This window comes from Anser anser (assembly GCF_964211835.1).
Source record: "Anser anser genome assembly, chromosome: 14".
NCBI classification, from domain to species: domain Eukaryota; kingdom Metazoa; phylum Chordata; class Aves; order Anseriformes; family Anatidae; genus Anser; species Anser anser.
This window is the reverse complement of record NC_139735.1, coordinates 944718-960175: the sequence shown is the minus strand read 5'-3', so window position 1 is coordinate 960175 and position 15458 is coordinate 944718. Positions and strand designations below refer to the sequence as shown.

General features: G+C 50.9%; 1 protein-coding gene across 2 annotated transcripts in view; it reads left to right on the top strand.

Moving 5' to 3' along the window:
* Positions 1-15215, top strand: part of KCTD16 (potassium channel tetramerization domain containing 16) — a 60709-nt gene extending 45494 nt beyond the window's left edge. For both annotated transcript variants that reach the window (XM_083799245.1, XM_083799244.1), the window contains exon 3: positions 14323-15215. In XM_083799245.1, coding sequence (XP_083655371.1) covers positions 14323-14774 — 452 coding nt within the window. In that variant the 3' untranslated portion in view covers positions 14775-15215. The remainder of the gene's footprint in view (positions 1-14322) is intronic.
* Positions 15216-15458: the final 243 nt, after the last annotated feature.

Sequence of the window (15458 nt, the reverse complement as noted above, 5' to 3'; positions counted from 1 at the left end):
AGCTGCACGTCCCCGGCCACGCAGGGCGCTGCCGCAGCTCCCGTCAGCTCTGAACCCGGCTCGGATCGCTCGGAGAACCAGATCTGAGTCTCCCAGCTGATCAATCAGTAAAAACCATAAAACGCCCAAACAAGTATCTTGAACAGCGGGTCACGGATGCCTTTAGAATATAATTTATCTTTCCTGAAGAAAGCCTGTAGACCGCAGCGTCTGGTTTTGTGTGCTGGCACCAGTGACTGATGCAGGTCACAGACGTGCCGTGGCCGGCGGCACAGCCCGTGCCGGGGGGAGCGGGACTTCCCCGTGCCCAGGGCCCAGCAGGGTGCTGGGCAGAGGGGTGACAGCCCCCGTGACCGCGGCAGGGCACCTCTCCGGGCAGGCTCTGGGAGGTGTCAGCAATGCTGAGCAAGTGACTCCCGTGTAAATGCTAAGTAAAGCCGCATTCCGTATTCAGTTTTCAGTTATCTGTTCCACGGACACTCCACTCCTTGCTGCTCAGGCAGCAGCTCTGGGTGCCAGCACGTAGGTTACAGACTGACCTGCAAACTCCTGTGCAGCTTTCCACCAGGGCGGTGACAGCTGTGGCACGGGTAAGTGCAGCCAGCCCCGGGGGCGAGCGCCGCCGGCCATCCTGTTTCCGATGGCTCCTGCGGGCTGACAGCGACCTGGTCCGTGCCGTCGTCACACCGGCTGCAAGGCCGCATCCTGCGGGCAGCACGGACGGGGTGGCAGTGCGGGGACAGGGGGGAGCTGGGGCTCCTCTGAGCCGTGGTCCTTGGGGACGGGGGGGTCACCCGTGCGTCCCTGCCCTGGCATCGCATTGGGAGGATGTGGCTTTGGGTGCTGGCAGGAGGGAGGGCTGCTCCCCTCAACCCGCGTGAGGTGTCTGAGTGCTGCAGCGCACGCAGTCCCCTCCACGAATGGTGCTGGGTGCGGGCAGGTGCGGCCAGTCTGGGACCGTACCGGGGTCGGGCTGTACCGGGGTTAGGCTGTGCTGGGGCTGTGCCATGCCGTGCCCCACGGGGCTGTGCTCCCGGCATGGGAAGGGTTCTTGGCCTTGCTGTTTGCCCATCCAGCCTGCTGGAAGTGCAGCTTGCAGTCGCTCCAGAAATGCCTCACAGGCACTTCTGACCAAACCTAAAACGAATGATGGAAATGAAGAAAACACAAGCTGCATCTTCAGTCGCCCCTCAGCTCCACCACTGGGAGCAGATGGAGGTGATGCTGGCTGACTCCAGGGCTTCTTCAACACCTCTGTCCTTTAACATGACGACAGCAAACCTGGCTGGTGTATATTGCTGTCTAGGTCTCGCTTCCTGCCCGGGGAAGTTTCCTTTGCAGCATCTGCAGGTCTCCTTGTGCAAGCAGAGCAGTGTCCCCCTGGCCGTAGCCAGGTTGCTGCTCCCCGGGACCTGCTCCTGCTCCGTGGCCAACCTACTTGGTGCCGCTCTGAGGTGTCGGTACTAAGCCTGGGGGGCCTGGCATAGCGGCCCTGACCTTCTTTCTGTATGTATTTTTGATTTCCTCTGAAGATTTTTTTAGACTCTGCCTGCCTTCACGATCTCCCTTACTAGCTTTAGGATAGCTGCGAGGCGTAGTGATTCCTAAAGAACTAGTGACTATGAGGCACAGAAGTACATCGCGGTGCTGCAAGTGCAGCTGCTGTGCTCTTTTGAAGTCTTTCAGTCAGTAGAAATGCTCACATTATTTCCAGAGGGATTAGGATCAGGCCCTTACATAGCTGAGAACTTACTTAAATTTTCAACATTTCTTCTAGGTCAAAGGACAGTTAGTCCAATTTTCCCATGTTTGATGCATTTCCACATTACAGCTTGTAGAAAAATCCTTCCAGTATAATTATTTTGAATACATTTGTAATGCTCTGAGATTTCCTGTGAATACATTTTTCATCCACAGAGATACTGGACTCATAATCATTGAGATTTTCTGCTTTCTTATGGAGAATTTATATGGAATTTAATAATGCTGATGGCGGTAGACTATCTGTAAATGGCACTAAAAACCCTACAGAATTTAATAGGAACCAATAGCATCCCTAAAGAGTTCTTGCATACTCCTGTAGAAATATATGGAAGAAAGAATCTGTTAGATTCTGCAGGAGAAAAAAAAAATATATATATATTATTTTCTTCTACAAATGCAGAGCAGAGGTGGTATATTAGTTAACCAAACTAGTTTAGTATCCCAAAACTGATCCAGCCCAGTGTGCCACCTCAAAACAATAAAAACTTCCTCTGCACAAATTAAAGAAAAACCCCACAGCATCCATTAGAAAAACCTCTCCCTTGGATGCATACCTGGCTGCCCATGTGCACCCAACGTGGAATCGCTGCTACAGGATCGGTGGGGCAGCTCCAGAGGATGCTGTACCCCCGCACCTTCTCTTTGTGCCTGTCTCTGCCTCCCTTCCCGGTAAGAAATTTCTCTGGTTCACTTTGTTCCAGCACCTCCGTCACCTGCGCACGGGTGCTCTGTTTTCTGTTGTTTTCCATCTCTAAATGTCACTTACTCCAGATTTCACGTGGATTTACTCCCACGGAGCAGGTTCCCAAATGGTACTGATTCATTTTGTGGAAATACCGGTCTGAAGGCCCCCTTCTCTTCCGTGCCGCGCCTTCCTTTAAGTCAGAAGCAATGGGTCAGTTTAGGCTTCGGTTTCTACCTTTATTTTTCACACGCTGGAGACGTAGAGCCAGCCAGGTGTTTCAGTCGTGTCCGTGCTGCGCGCTGGGGAGTGTCAGTGACCTACACAGAGACCTGGCGTGCGGGGCGAGGAGAGCCCCTGCTGGGCTGCTGCCGGGGCTCAGCATCTCCTCGCCCCCCGGGCCCCTGCCTCATGCAAGAGAAGAGCTCTGGATTTCGGAGCAGGTAGGATTGCCCAGACGTGGGTAATTTAATTGGTCTTGAAGCTGGTGCTAAAAATGTTTTGAGTAAACTGCTGGATTTTTTAAAGCAGTATCTGGAGGATCTCCCACTGCATGCATTTATTTGATGCAAAAGTGCTTTGGTCTAGATGCTAAAACTGATAAACCAGACCATTCATTTCTTAAAGTTCAATTCACCACTTAGAGGATAGAAAATAAACCAAGCTAACCCACAGCAAGATTAAACTGCAAGATATGGGATTTAAGGCAAAGCCCACTGTGGCTGGGAATGTTTCTCTCACATAAACCAAATTTATCTCTATAGAGCAGAAGGCTATTTTATGAGGTTCAGACAAGAAAAAAAAAATAAAAGCTTCCAGAGAGAGTTTCTTAAATAGCTCATAAAAACCTAGCATCTGCCCCTCTGGAAAGGGCTCTCTGATTCTCCTACAAACACAGCAGCCAGGCGCTGGGTACCACCATCCCCTGGCTGTGGATTCAGGCTTTTCTCCTTTGTTCTGCCGGCCTTTGAATGCATTTGTCAGAGTCATGCTCCAAATAATTAATAAACAACAGCCCTGCAGGGCTACTTCCTTGCCTAGCATCCTCTCACACTCTGATTTTCCCCGTAGCCGCAACGCTTGCCTTGAAGCAAGGGCTGAGCTCCGGGGCCAGCTCGGGGGTGACAGCCCCTGCCCGCCCCGGCGATCGATGGGCAGATGTGCCAGAGCCACACGATGTTGTTCTTGAGAAGCCATTTATGAAAAATGAGGCTTGGTTCGATGCTATCGAAAATGCACTGCTACAGCAAAGAACATGAGTTATTTATTAGCGCCCGTTGTCAGAGTGAAATACCACAAAGAGTTTTCTGTGATTCTAAGCAATAAATAAGCAGGGAGTGCATTGCAAACACCCCTGGTCACGCTCTGCTCCTCTTGTAACATTGATTCCTGGTAACTAGAAACGTAATTTGTGACTTCAATCAGGGATGCATCCTTACAGGGCAAGAACGGTGCTGGCATCAGTCAGTGCCACCAGCCCGGGTGCAGCCTGCTCGGTCAGGAGGTGCCACAGCCACTGGGCAGCCCCTGCCCATGCAGCCGGTGTCCCGCGGGGCCAGCTCCTTCCTTTGTGAAGCGCTGAACAATGAGTAAAGGATGCTAGATTGCTTAAAATAAGTCTAGGGTGAGAAAACCGTCTCATGGCAATTAGGAGATTAGCCATGACTTTGAGCAGGGAAGAAAAAAGTGTTTTCCAAAATAGTTGTTTTCAATAAGCAACTTTTTCAGCGGTATCTCGCTGGAGGAGAACCATTTCTGGCCACGGAGCTGGTCCCCTGCCCTCGCCCTGCCACCTGGCGCAGGAGCCGCGGTGCGTCCCGCTCCGCAGCAGGGCCGTGCACCGCAGCGCTGCTCAGCTCGCAGGGCTCTCGTTGTTCCTCCCCGCTCTGCCAGGGCCGCCCGGGCTCGGGGCGCAGCTCCAGCAAATGGGGCTGAACTGGGCAGGAAAGAAATGCCGTTCATGCGCTCACTCTGGGGTGATAACTGCATGCTGCTGCTGCAGCCGACCCCGTGCCTGGCCTGGCAGTGCTCGGCCTGTCCAGCCCGAGCGGGCGGCAGGCACACCGGACTGCAGCACGCTGCTCCTGCTGTAGCCGCCTCTTGCCTCCAGGAGTTATGTCCTGCTGGACCTGCCCGCGCCACCAGCTGCTGCAGGAAGCATCCAGCCTGTTGCTCAGCGCTGTACAGCTATTTAGGTCATTTGATTTTTATGTCAAAATAACTCTGTCAGGATTTTCCTGCCTTTGGTGCAAAGCCAGGCAAGTTAAAGACGTAAACCAAACCGCTATGTTGCCCAGGACCCGACTCCAAGCGGTACTTCCTTTCCTTCCTTTTCTGGGTACGTGCACTTGGCTGTGAAAGCAACGCAGAGCCTGTGTGCAGCTCGGGCAGGCCCAGGGCAGGGCTGTGGGGCCCCTTCCTCCATGCACCTGCTTTTGGGGAGCACCACGGGGCTGACGCGTCTCCTCCGCTGCCGGCCCTACGGAGACACCACTCACAGCTCCCACGCTCTGCTTCACCTTTGCGCTGGGAAATCACAAAATGGTTAATAACGCACTTGTTGAATACGTTGGTTGCCCAGAAATGTGCCTTTCTTGTTGCCAGCACGGGCAGCAGGAGGAAGCCTGTGCCTGCATTCCTGCTGCCAAATGCCTGCCCAGCATCCTCCTCCTCGTGCGGTGCCGCCGCGGGTCTGGTCTCCGGCCGAGCTCCGTCCGAGATACTTGTGCTGCCTGGAAATCCAAAGAGTGGGTGAATGTATTTATTCAGTAATATCAGAGCCGACATTTTGGGAAGTTTTGAAGGGAGAGGTCCAGCAAGTGCCTGAGATCCCTTGTCTCCTAGGTTTTTAAATCCTGAGCTCCAAATTTTTGCCCTGTCTGCCAAAAAAAAAAAGCAGGAGGAAACCGAAAAGCAGGCTCCTGTGGCTCTTTTTGATTCTGTTTCCTGGGAGTTCTTTGCACCCATGTCATTTGTGGTGGGGGTAAAGAGGACCACGCAAATTATTCCACATTATGTTCAGAGTAATGGCAAGTCTTAAAATAGCTCTCAATTAGCAATTGATTGCAATTAATTGGAACAACATAGACTGACATGATGTTTTCATATCTCTAGAGCATTCATCAGTTCACGAGTCCTAATTTTTAAAAACTCAAAAACTGTGGCTCCCGTATTATCATAACCATCTGTCGGCAATTTATAATGTATATCTTGAAGAAGCAGGAGTACTGCACACTTTGTCTTTGCTAATTAAAACGGGTTTCCAAAAGGCAGCTCAGGTTTGAATGTAAACTGTGAAGGGTTTAACAAAGTAAAACCTAATAGTGGTGGGTTTTACCTGTATGTATGTAAAGACGTGTGGTTTTATATGCATGCACCCCAAGGTGTTTTGTGCTGGCTCCGAGCCGGGTGCTGCCATGGCTGCGAGGCAAGCAGAGGGCACGCAGTGCTGCTCTGGGGCCCTGCCGCTGGCGTTAAGGCTTGGTGACACCGGTCTAATCCTGAAGTCTTTGCGTTGGCACCTGAGGAGTCAGCAGTCACCCTCAGGTGGGTAACTCCAAAATCAGGGCGCTGGAAGGGGACGTGCTTTCCGATTACTCAGCCTAGTCCTGTTGTACCTGTGTTTTAATTAAAGGAGGATTTGAACTTCTTTCTTCATTAATATCTTGAGTATGTCGGTGCCAAATGCCTGTGAGGGTTGAACCCATGACCCGTCTGCATTACTTCGCTGGTGTCCGGCCTGGTCAGCTCATGTGCTGCCGGGGGAGTTCACATCTTCTGAGCCGCCATGCAATCGAACTTCATTTTCAAGAACTTGAGTATGAATTTAAAGTCACAGAAGGTAAAAGGAAAGATTATATTAAGATAAAGTATTAAAACAGCAGTAATAAAGACACAGAACAGTCTTAAATTTGAGGAGTTAAGGCTGGACTCGATGAAGGAAGGTGATGTTGGTAGTGGCAGCTATTAATTCTAGGTGCACCAAACTTAAACAAGCTGGAGATGTTTGACAAAGGACAGAAAGAGCAAATACTATTGGCGGAAGACTTTTGCATCATTTTTTTCATTTCAATGTAATTTTCCTAGAGGAAGATAAATGCCATAGTCCTGATGGCCAAATATTGTTTTCAATCCCAGTATTTGGAGAGGAAAATACAGAGCATAGAAGCCAGCAGTGCTAACCTACCCCTTGCCGTACTGGAAATGCTGAACAGTCAGGCCTCTGCAGCTCTTCCCCCCAGACAGTTCGTTGTACTTTTCTTTTTCAAGCCGACTGCTTGCTAAACTGTCGATGAAAAATACAGGCGAGTCTTGAAAGAGTATTGCTTAGGTGTGCTCTTGCCGTGGTCTGGCCAAAGACTTTATGTTGTGGATGAGAAATAAAAGGTAGAAGCAGATAAATCTGAGTTGCACCAGCCTGAATGATTTCTCCAGTGCTGCCAGAGAAGGGGTGGGTTAAGCAGGCAGTACGGTTAGGCTGATAAGGAGGTTTTAAAAAGGGGTTGATTTGAAGAGAAACAGCTAAAGGCAGCCAGCTGACCTGACTGTGCTTGCTGGCTGAGGTGAGAGCAGCTGTGCTGCGTCTCCGGGAAGCCAGCGTGGGGGCTCCGGGAGGAGGCCGAAACGTTCATCGCACGGCCCAGGGGTGCACCAAAGAATAAATTGACCATGGAGGCAGTTTTCCTCTGACAAAAAGGCTTTGGCTGTGAAGTGCAAGGAGTCTTGAGGTATGTCACAACTTTCAGAAACAGCTTGACGTCAGTGACCACACGGGACCGAGTCCTCCAAACGCTTTTTCTGCTTCTCACCATATTGTTGCTCATATTTTGCACAACTTTCCACTCCGAATTTTAACTTCATCACATATGAATTTGAAAAAGATCCATAGAAAAATATTTTGTCTCCTTTATAGGCCCTCTGCAATTTTAACATCATCTCTTATATGTTTTCTCCACCATTTGGGGAACTTTTTTTTTTTTCAAACAAACCTTATATTCTTAGAGAAGTCCATTTCAAGAACTGAGTGTCTTAGGAAAGATCACAGCAGTACTGATAAAATGACAAAATGCTGGGAGACTCCTGATAAAATTGTACGTGCTGGCTAGGGACTGGCTGAAATTGTCTTGCACAAATGGTAGACTTCCTCGGACAGACATTTCTGGTTTTTACACTGGTTCAGAAATCTTAGATGGTTTAAAAAAAAAAAAAAAAAAGGGACTGGGAAGGAACCAGGTGTCTGCAGAGAGCAGCTCAAATCCTGGCAGTGAGCTCAGCCCAGAGCAAGATGCAGAGAGGAGCAAATGGAGGGGCTCCTGGGCTGCTGGCACAGCCACGGCAGCACCAGGTGTCTGCAGCTGCTCCCAGAAGGGTAAAAAATGGTGTTGCCTTTGGGCAGAGCCTGGCAGCAGCCGTGCCCTCGGCTGAGTCCCGTCCTCCCCCGTCACTGCTGTCTTTGCACACATGGGAGAGTTCAAGCCAATAACGTTACTGTCAAGTCCTTCCCTGGGTTTGTTTGCCTGCTGAAATTTTACTCGAGATCCTTGATCCTGAAAGCAAATAAACCTATTGCATGTCCATCCTGCTGCCAGCGCTGGTACCAGAGCCAATTACTTGCATGGCATTTGTCATTGTTCCTAAGCTTTACCTTGGTAATTTTATTTAGACAGGGGCATTTTCTGCTGATAAATCTGGCTAGATTACCAAGTCAGAGTGTATTTATTAAAACACCAATTAGACCTTAGTCTCTCATCAATCACAACACCTTTAATTCATGCATGGATGAAAAAACTGTTTGAGGCGTTGTGCACGCATGAATGAGTGATCTAAATCAAATTGTCACTTCACCAGCATTACCTTATCTGCAGACGTAGCGGCAATCAATTTTTTATTTACCCAATGAATAATGTGTGATATATTTAAATGCCTCAACACTTTGCTTTTGTGGTGTTGAAAGGAGAACACTTGCTTCATGAGGTTGGAACGAAAGTGAGGGTGGAGGAGAGGGCACGGGCCCCTCGGATGCTCAGGCGATGGGACCCCGGTGGGACGGAGGTGACGGAGGTGGTGGGAGCTGGGCGTGGGGTGGCTCCGGGGCTGCGCTGCTGATTTCTGCTCGAGCGGGGGCTGGCCGCTGCGGTGACCCCCAGCTGAAGAGAGAGTGGGGAGAAGGCAGCAGAAAGGGAGAGCAGAGAGAGTGCCTTCGCTATTTTGGAAGGAAAAAAAAATATATTGAAATTTCTTGTAGAACAGTAATTTGTGAGAGTCTTGTTCTGAAATATCACAACATTGTGTTTTTTATAAATCTGATACGTTATAAAAGAAAATTAGCTGTATGTAGTGTGATATTAAAATCATTATAATATGGATGTCAAAATGAAAGGAGGTGTTGAAGTGATCTAGCTGAGCGCTTTCCCAGTGCAAATGTCATCAAACTCACCAACTGCTTTTAGAATATTTCAATTTCAAGAAAACAGCATTTATCTGTGAATAATTACCTGAAAAGTGTTCATCTGGTTCTCCAGGGATCTGTCAGAGGTTTCCACACATCTGATTCTGCTCCCTCTGCCTCTCCCAGGCGGGCTCGGAGAGCCGGGGTGAAGGTTGGCTCCCAGAGCAGCAGCCGGGTACCGGTGCAGGAATGACATCCGTGGCTGCCCGGGCCCCGGGCTGAAATGCCCCACGCCAGCCCCAGCAGGGGATGCCCCTGCGTGGAGAAAGCTCTTGTTCGAAGTTACTGGGTGAGCTAATGCCAAAACCTACTTCGCAATGTGGCTGGAAGTAGGGGAGCGGGGGATGTCCGACCTGCTGCAGCAGTGGGTTTTGGGGCAGTTTTAGGCACTTCAGAGTGTTTCTGCGAAATCTCCACTGTTGGAGCATCACAGCTGGCGTTGGAGCTTGCTGAGGGAAAGGGAGGAAGGGCAGCGCTGCCTTGCGGCACCTGAGGTCACTTTCCCCATGGTCGGCACTTTGGTGCACCTTTGTGTCTGAGGTGGACTTAATGACAGCTAGTGTTAGGGTCTATGCACCACTTCCAACAACAAAAAACAAACAAACCAGCCCTTTCATTAATTTTGGTCTGAAGGTCCCATGCTAAGCTTATTTTATGCCATAACCTCTCTCTCCTCATGGGGTTTTTGCACGCTTGCTGTCCCACTTCACAGGATTTCCCATTCCCTGCTTGCAGTGTATTTGTTGTAAAAGCTGGAGCGGAGAAGAGAAAACCAGTGGCTGATGGTGTGTGTGTCAATTATACATCAGAGGCTTTACTGCTTCTTCAGAAGCTTCTAATAATAATAATTACAACTAGGGTAGTGGAAGAGAAATGTGCTGAGATCAGGGAGAAAGGCAGGAGAGCTGGGCCAGAATTAATTAGCCCCTTTTATCCAAGAATCTCAAAGCATTTAGACATTAATTAATGAAGCCTGTGGTTACATCAGTGCAATGCACGGTCTGGGGGCTCAGTGACTGCCCTGCTTGGCCGTGAGTCCTGTGCAGAATGGTGTTGCTGCAAAATGCAGAGAAATATTTTTTTTCCTCTCTTCTATCCCTGTCATCCTGACAACTCCCAAAGCCAGGATGAGGAGACCTGTCCCCCCCACAGCATTGTGCTGGGCAGGTTCACACCGCTGGGACCCAAAATCCCACTCCAAGAAGCGAATAGGTGGGTGCAACACCCTGTAAGAGTAATCTGGAAAATGTTTGGCAAAGCACCTGAAAACCACCCGTGCTGTCCTGGCACAGGGGACAATCACTTGTCTTAGTCCTTGTCCGAGCCTGTGGTGCCTCTCACTTTTTAGCTGATTTCAGGTTGGTTCTCTAGCATCAGTCTGCGTTGTGGGGCTGTACACAGGTACACATTTCCTTTCTCCTGGCTGCTCCAGCACATGCAGAGGCACGTGGAAGGCGTGCAGTGCACTGCTCCACTCAGCACAGCGCGGTGCAAGGAGCCAGCCGAGGTTTGTCCAGCTTCAGGTGTGCCCAGGTGCGGGGGGCTACCTGGTGGTGACACAGGGCACAGCCTAGAGTCAGGAGCCCTTTGCCTCCCATTCCCCTGGCCTTGGAACAAGATTATTTTCTTGACTGATGCCCTCTATACAAAATCCTTATAATTTGTCTCTTGTTCCCTGCTGAAGTCCATCTCTGCTCTTTTTCTCCCCCCTTTTTGCCTCTCCATTTGGGTTCAGCAGAAATGTCTTCTGTTTCATTTTGTACTAATTCTCGGGGAGCACCAAGTCCCTCCGCAGAACCAGTGAGTGGGACTGAGCGTGCTGTGCTGCTGGTCTGGAACCTGCTCACCACGCCAAGTCCCCAGGCCCTTGCTAATGATCGTGTTGAGGGGCTGTTCCTAGCAGACTGCGTTACGACCATGCACGCGGTTATCCACAGCTCTGGTCCGCATCTCTGTCAGGCTGACCGATCGTTCTCCCTAGCTTTGATGTCAACTACTTGATGTAACACCGAGGGTAATTTAGTTATTTAAAATTATAAAATTGTGTCTTGTGTGATATGTCTAAAATCTCAAACTTCCTTTCCTTGTCAGAATTTCTCTGTTTTATTTCCTCGCTTCATAGTCTCTGAAACTCTTTTGGCAGCACAAATGCATCCTTCAGTGAGTTCATTTAGCTGGTGAATTCGTTTGACTGATAGCTGGCTTTGGATTTAGGCTCTCAAATTTGTTTTGGCAAGACTGCCTCTGAAACGCCCCGCGTCCCCTGGCTCCTGAGAGGGGAAACCGCTGCTTCGCTGAGCCTGTGCCTGCAGTTGTTTTGTCAGAGCGTGGCGGGAGCAAAGGCTTTCACAGCCTGGGTCTGGCTAAGGCAAAATTAGGCAAAGGGAGCTGGCGAAGCAGGAAACTCGACAGCTATGCCTGTGATTTGCGTTGTACACCTGCAGCATGGCGGAGCCCAGCTTGCTTGACTTGTGATCAGATAATTTGAGCTTTAACTAACAGAAACAACTTACTGGCGTAGCAATTACTTTGATCCGGGTTGGCACAGATGCATTTTTCATGTATTGTTGCTTAATACTGGAACATTTATTTTTTTTCTTCCCCTGTAATCTGAAGATAGCCTAATGATTTTTTTTCTCCCTACTTTGTAAGAGCTAAAGGGCAATTCAGTTTTCTCCATAGCACTCACACTGTCTTTAGGATTTCCTGATGGACTGCTCTGGCTAGCCTGGTATGTTGTTCTGGTGATGAAAATATGAAGGCCTTTTCTGCACACAACAAAAGCTTTGCCCCTTTGGTAGCTAAAGGCCAGGAGCAGCATGGGCTGGGCAGCAGTGCTGGCTGCGGCGGTGCTGGTGTGAAGGCTGCGGTGCGGCCGTGCTCAGGAGTGGCCGGATGGTTTTGGAGGTCCTTTATCTGCGTCTGCAGACTTCCCCACCCTTAAAAAGGTGTCAAAATGTATATATGGAGAAGAGATCTGTTTCCAGCACCTGGGTCTGGCCTAGTTTTTGCTGGTTTGCCTCACGAAGAGATGCTTTGCTGCCTCCCAGCTCGCATGCAGTATGCCCACAGTTGCTGAATATTCATTAAGTGAAATTAGCATTTATTAGGCCTTAATTAAGTTATAAGAGGTTTATTCTGTGGTAATGAAGCGTGCACTCCAGAGGTGCCGAATGGCAGCAGGTGGGTCCCTGCCCGCACCCCATCTCCTCCCCACTGCTGCGGGGGGAGGCGGCTGGGGGCCGAGCCTGGCGGGGCTGCCGAGCGCGCTGCGGGCCCCAGGGTCCCCACAGGACCACAACCAGAAGAGTGAAGCACGTCGTGCAGAAATCCCCGCAATTCGCGGGTGTGAAACGCGCTTCCTGGGGAGACGTGGGCAGCGTGGCCGGGAGCTCATCATGTTTCATGCTGAAGAGCTGCAAGGAGCGTGCCTCGGGCCCACGCGGGGCCAGCCCAGCCGCTTCTGGTCGGCAGAGGCTGCCCCGGCCGCGCTGCCCGTGCGGCTGGTGTGGGCGAGCGCCCGTCCTGCACCTTAGGCCTGAGGGGAACCTGGGGATCAGCCCTCAGTGGAAGCGGTGGCAAAGCACCTGGGCTGTGTAACCCAGCTTGTTGGTGAGGTCTGCCTCTTGTTCACACTCAACTATTGCCCATGGTTCCTCTCTTTTCTTGAGCCTCGGCATTGGGTACAATAGCTACTAATTGACTACACAATTTCATTAGGTGGCTGTAGCGATATCCTGTGCCAGGGCAGCGGCCTGGTGGTTGGTGTCTGGTGTTCGCTGTCCGGGCAGCGTTGACGCTCCAGGTGCACGCGGGAGATGTGCTCCTCGGCTGGGCGGTGGCAGCGGTGGTGCTCACCAGATGCGTCTCCTCCGGGATCCGCTGCTGTCCTTAAGCACACGCAAGCATCAGGGGAAAACGTCTGGCTTTTCGGGAGAGCAGGAGACAGCAGCGGGGATGCCGACAGAGCCTGGCCGGAGGGAGCCAGCTCTGTGCAGGAGCAGAAGCGGCAGCGCCCGGTGGGGCCAGGCCCTCGGGCGGCTTTTGCAGGAAACCCTGGCCAAGCTGCCGTGCAGCACGGCTGGCAGGCGCGTGTCCGAAGCACACGCCTCAGGTTTTTAGAAAGGCTCGGTGCATAATGCCTTTGTCAAGGCAAAGCAAATTATAAGTAATTTCAATTTAGCCATTATTGACTTTTTTTTTTTTCAGACAACATACAGAACAGGTCTTAAATTTAATTTAGCCACACAGCTCGCAGACTGAAAGACTCCTTCATCGTTGTGGAAGAAGAGCAAGGAACAGTTGGGGAGGGGCTTTCCCCTGTTTCTGTAAATTATGTGCATTGTATTCACGGCTACAAAAAAGTTGGAGAAACGGGAGAGCAGGGCAGCTTTGTAACAACGTGCCTCCATGGGCTTGCAGAACCCCTCTCCCCAGGGTCTGCTCTCCCAAGGCGCGGGGTTTTGGGGGTGGCAGCGACACTTCCCCCTGTTCCTGGGGTCTCAGGGGGCCGAGGACAGAGCCGCCTCGTGGTCCCGGTGCTGTGCATCCCCCCGGCCTGGTCACGGTGCCGTGGCTGACAGAGAGCTGCCGGGGCTCATGAAAGCAGTGGAGTTCTAGGTGTGCAGGACCGGCCGCAGCACCCACGTTTCCACTTTATGGGAGAGAGCAGGGCCTGTGTGGCTCGTGGGAAGTTGCTCGGCTACATTATGCTTTTCTTGATCTGGATAATATTACCAATCTGCACGAGCTGGAAATGATAATTACATTTTAGTGGGAAGATGGATGCTTCCAAATGACGTTTAAATCCATCATTATCACAGCAGTTTGGTCAGGGAACTGTTTTTATCAATGCCAGCTCTTCCCTTTACCCTGGATTATTGCATTCAGGCAAGTCTCCAGCTGAAAAAAAAAATCGAGCCGTGTGCTATATGAATCAGGAAATAAATTAAATTCTGTTCAGGGGTTCCCATCACCGATGGATTATGCAAACGAAGGAGCAAGGTTCCCAGAAGCCTCCCTTCTGAGCGGGACGAGCCCTCCCACGCGGGTGGCAACAGGAGCAGCGAGGGCAGGGGCCGGGGGGCTCCGCTGGCCCGGTGCCCGCAGGACAGGGGCTGCTCCGGTTGCGCAGTCCTGTGGGCAAAGGTATTATTGAGCCCCAGTGAAGAAAAGATGTCTGGAGAAATTAGCGCTGCTAATTTTTTTTATTGACAGTAATTGAAGAGTAAATTTCCTGAATGTTACTGCCAGGAGGCTGGGACGGCTGCAGGAGCTCGAGCCCTGGTGACGGTGGGGCCCCGAGGGCTTTGCTCTGGTCCAGTCGAGCAGCCCACCGTGGGTGAACGTGGCTGTGGGGAGCGGGGGGTGAGGCTGGCAGCTGGCAGGGCTCGCAGCAGTCTAACCCCGCTCTTTCTCCATCTCGCAGGTGAGCCATCCCGCTGGTCCTCGTCCCACTGCGACTGCTGCTGCAAGAACGGCAAAGGCGACAAGGAGGGCGAGAGCGGCACGTCCTGCAACGAGCTGTCGACATCCAGCTGTGACAGCCAGTCGGAGGCCAGCTCCCCGCAGGAGACCGTCATCTGCGGCCCTGTCACGCGCCAGCCCAACATACAGACTCTGGACCGGCCGGCCAAGAAGGGCCCGGTGCAGCTGCTGCAGCAGTCCGAGAGCCGGCGGAAGAGCGACCTGCTGCGGACTCTCACCTCGGGCTCCAGGGAGTCCAACTCCAGCAAGAAGAAGGCGGTGAAGGAGAAGCTCTCCATCGAGGAGGAGCTAGAGAAATGCATCCAGGATTTCCTCAAAATCAAAATCCCAGACAGGTTTCCGGAAAGAAAGCATCCCTGGCAATCGGAACTGCTGCGGAAGTACCACCTATAGGCTCTGGGCAGGAAGGCGTGGAGCCTTATTGCCATTAGAGCGAGATACTAAGTGATACAAAAATAATTCCCAACAATAATTATTTGTTAGGTCACAAAAAAAAAAAAGAAATCCATCTCTAGTACTGCCTAATTTGCCTATTTCACCTTAACGTTTATAGTCATAGGGTAACGATATTTTTCCAGTCGTGGAAGCACAATGACAAACGCTTTTATTTGCAAACTCTGAGTCTTACACAAGCTGAATACCTTAAGGGCACAACAATACCGACAACACAAGATGCTCGTGTGCAGATGCTGCTGGTGCCAGTGGGAACCTAGCAGGCAGCGGCCGGGCGGCGCGTGGCTGCATGCCTTCTGCATCCTCCTGCTATCTCGGTGGTTTAGAGGGATGTGCACTGCTCAAAGAAGCAAGTTATGCCATGGCAGTTTACCTTAAGCACGTGTGTATATATATATGTGCATATATATATATGTGTGTATATATATCTCTGTGTATATATATATGTATATATATATATCAATATATATTGCTTAAAGATTTTCTGGCTCTCTCCTTGTAACTGCACTTTCTCAGAAAAGAGCATTTTTTTAGCAGCTGTAGATGTTCCAGTTCTTCTTCAGGTCTTTGAGGGTTGAATAGTAAAGAAACCCCAGGAGAAACCCCATCACGCTGCCTCTCACT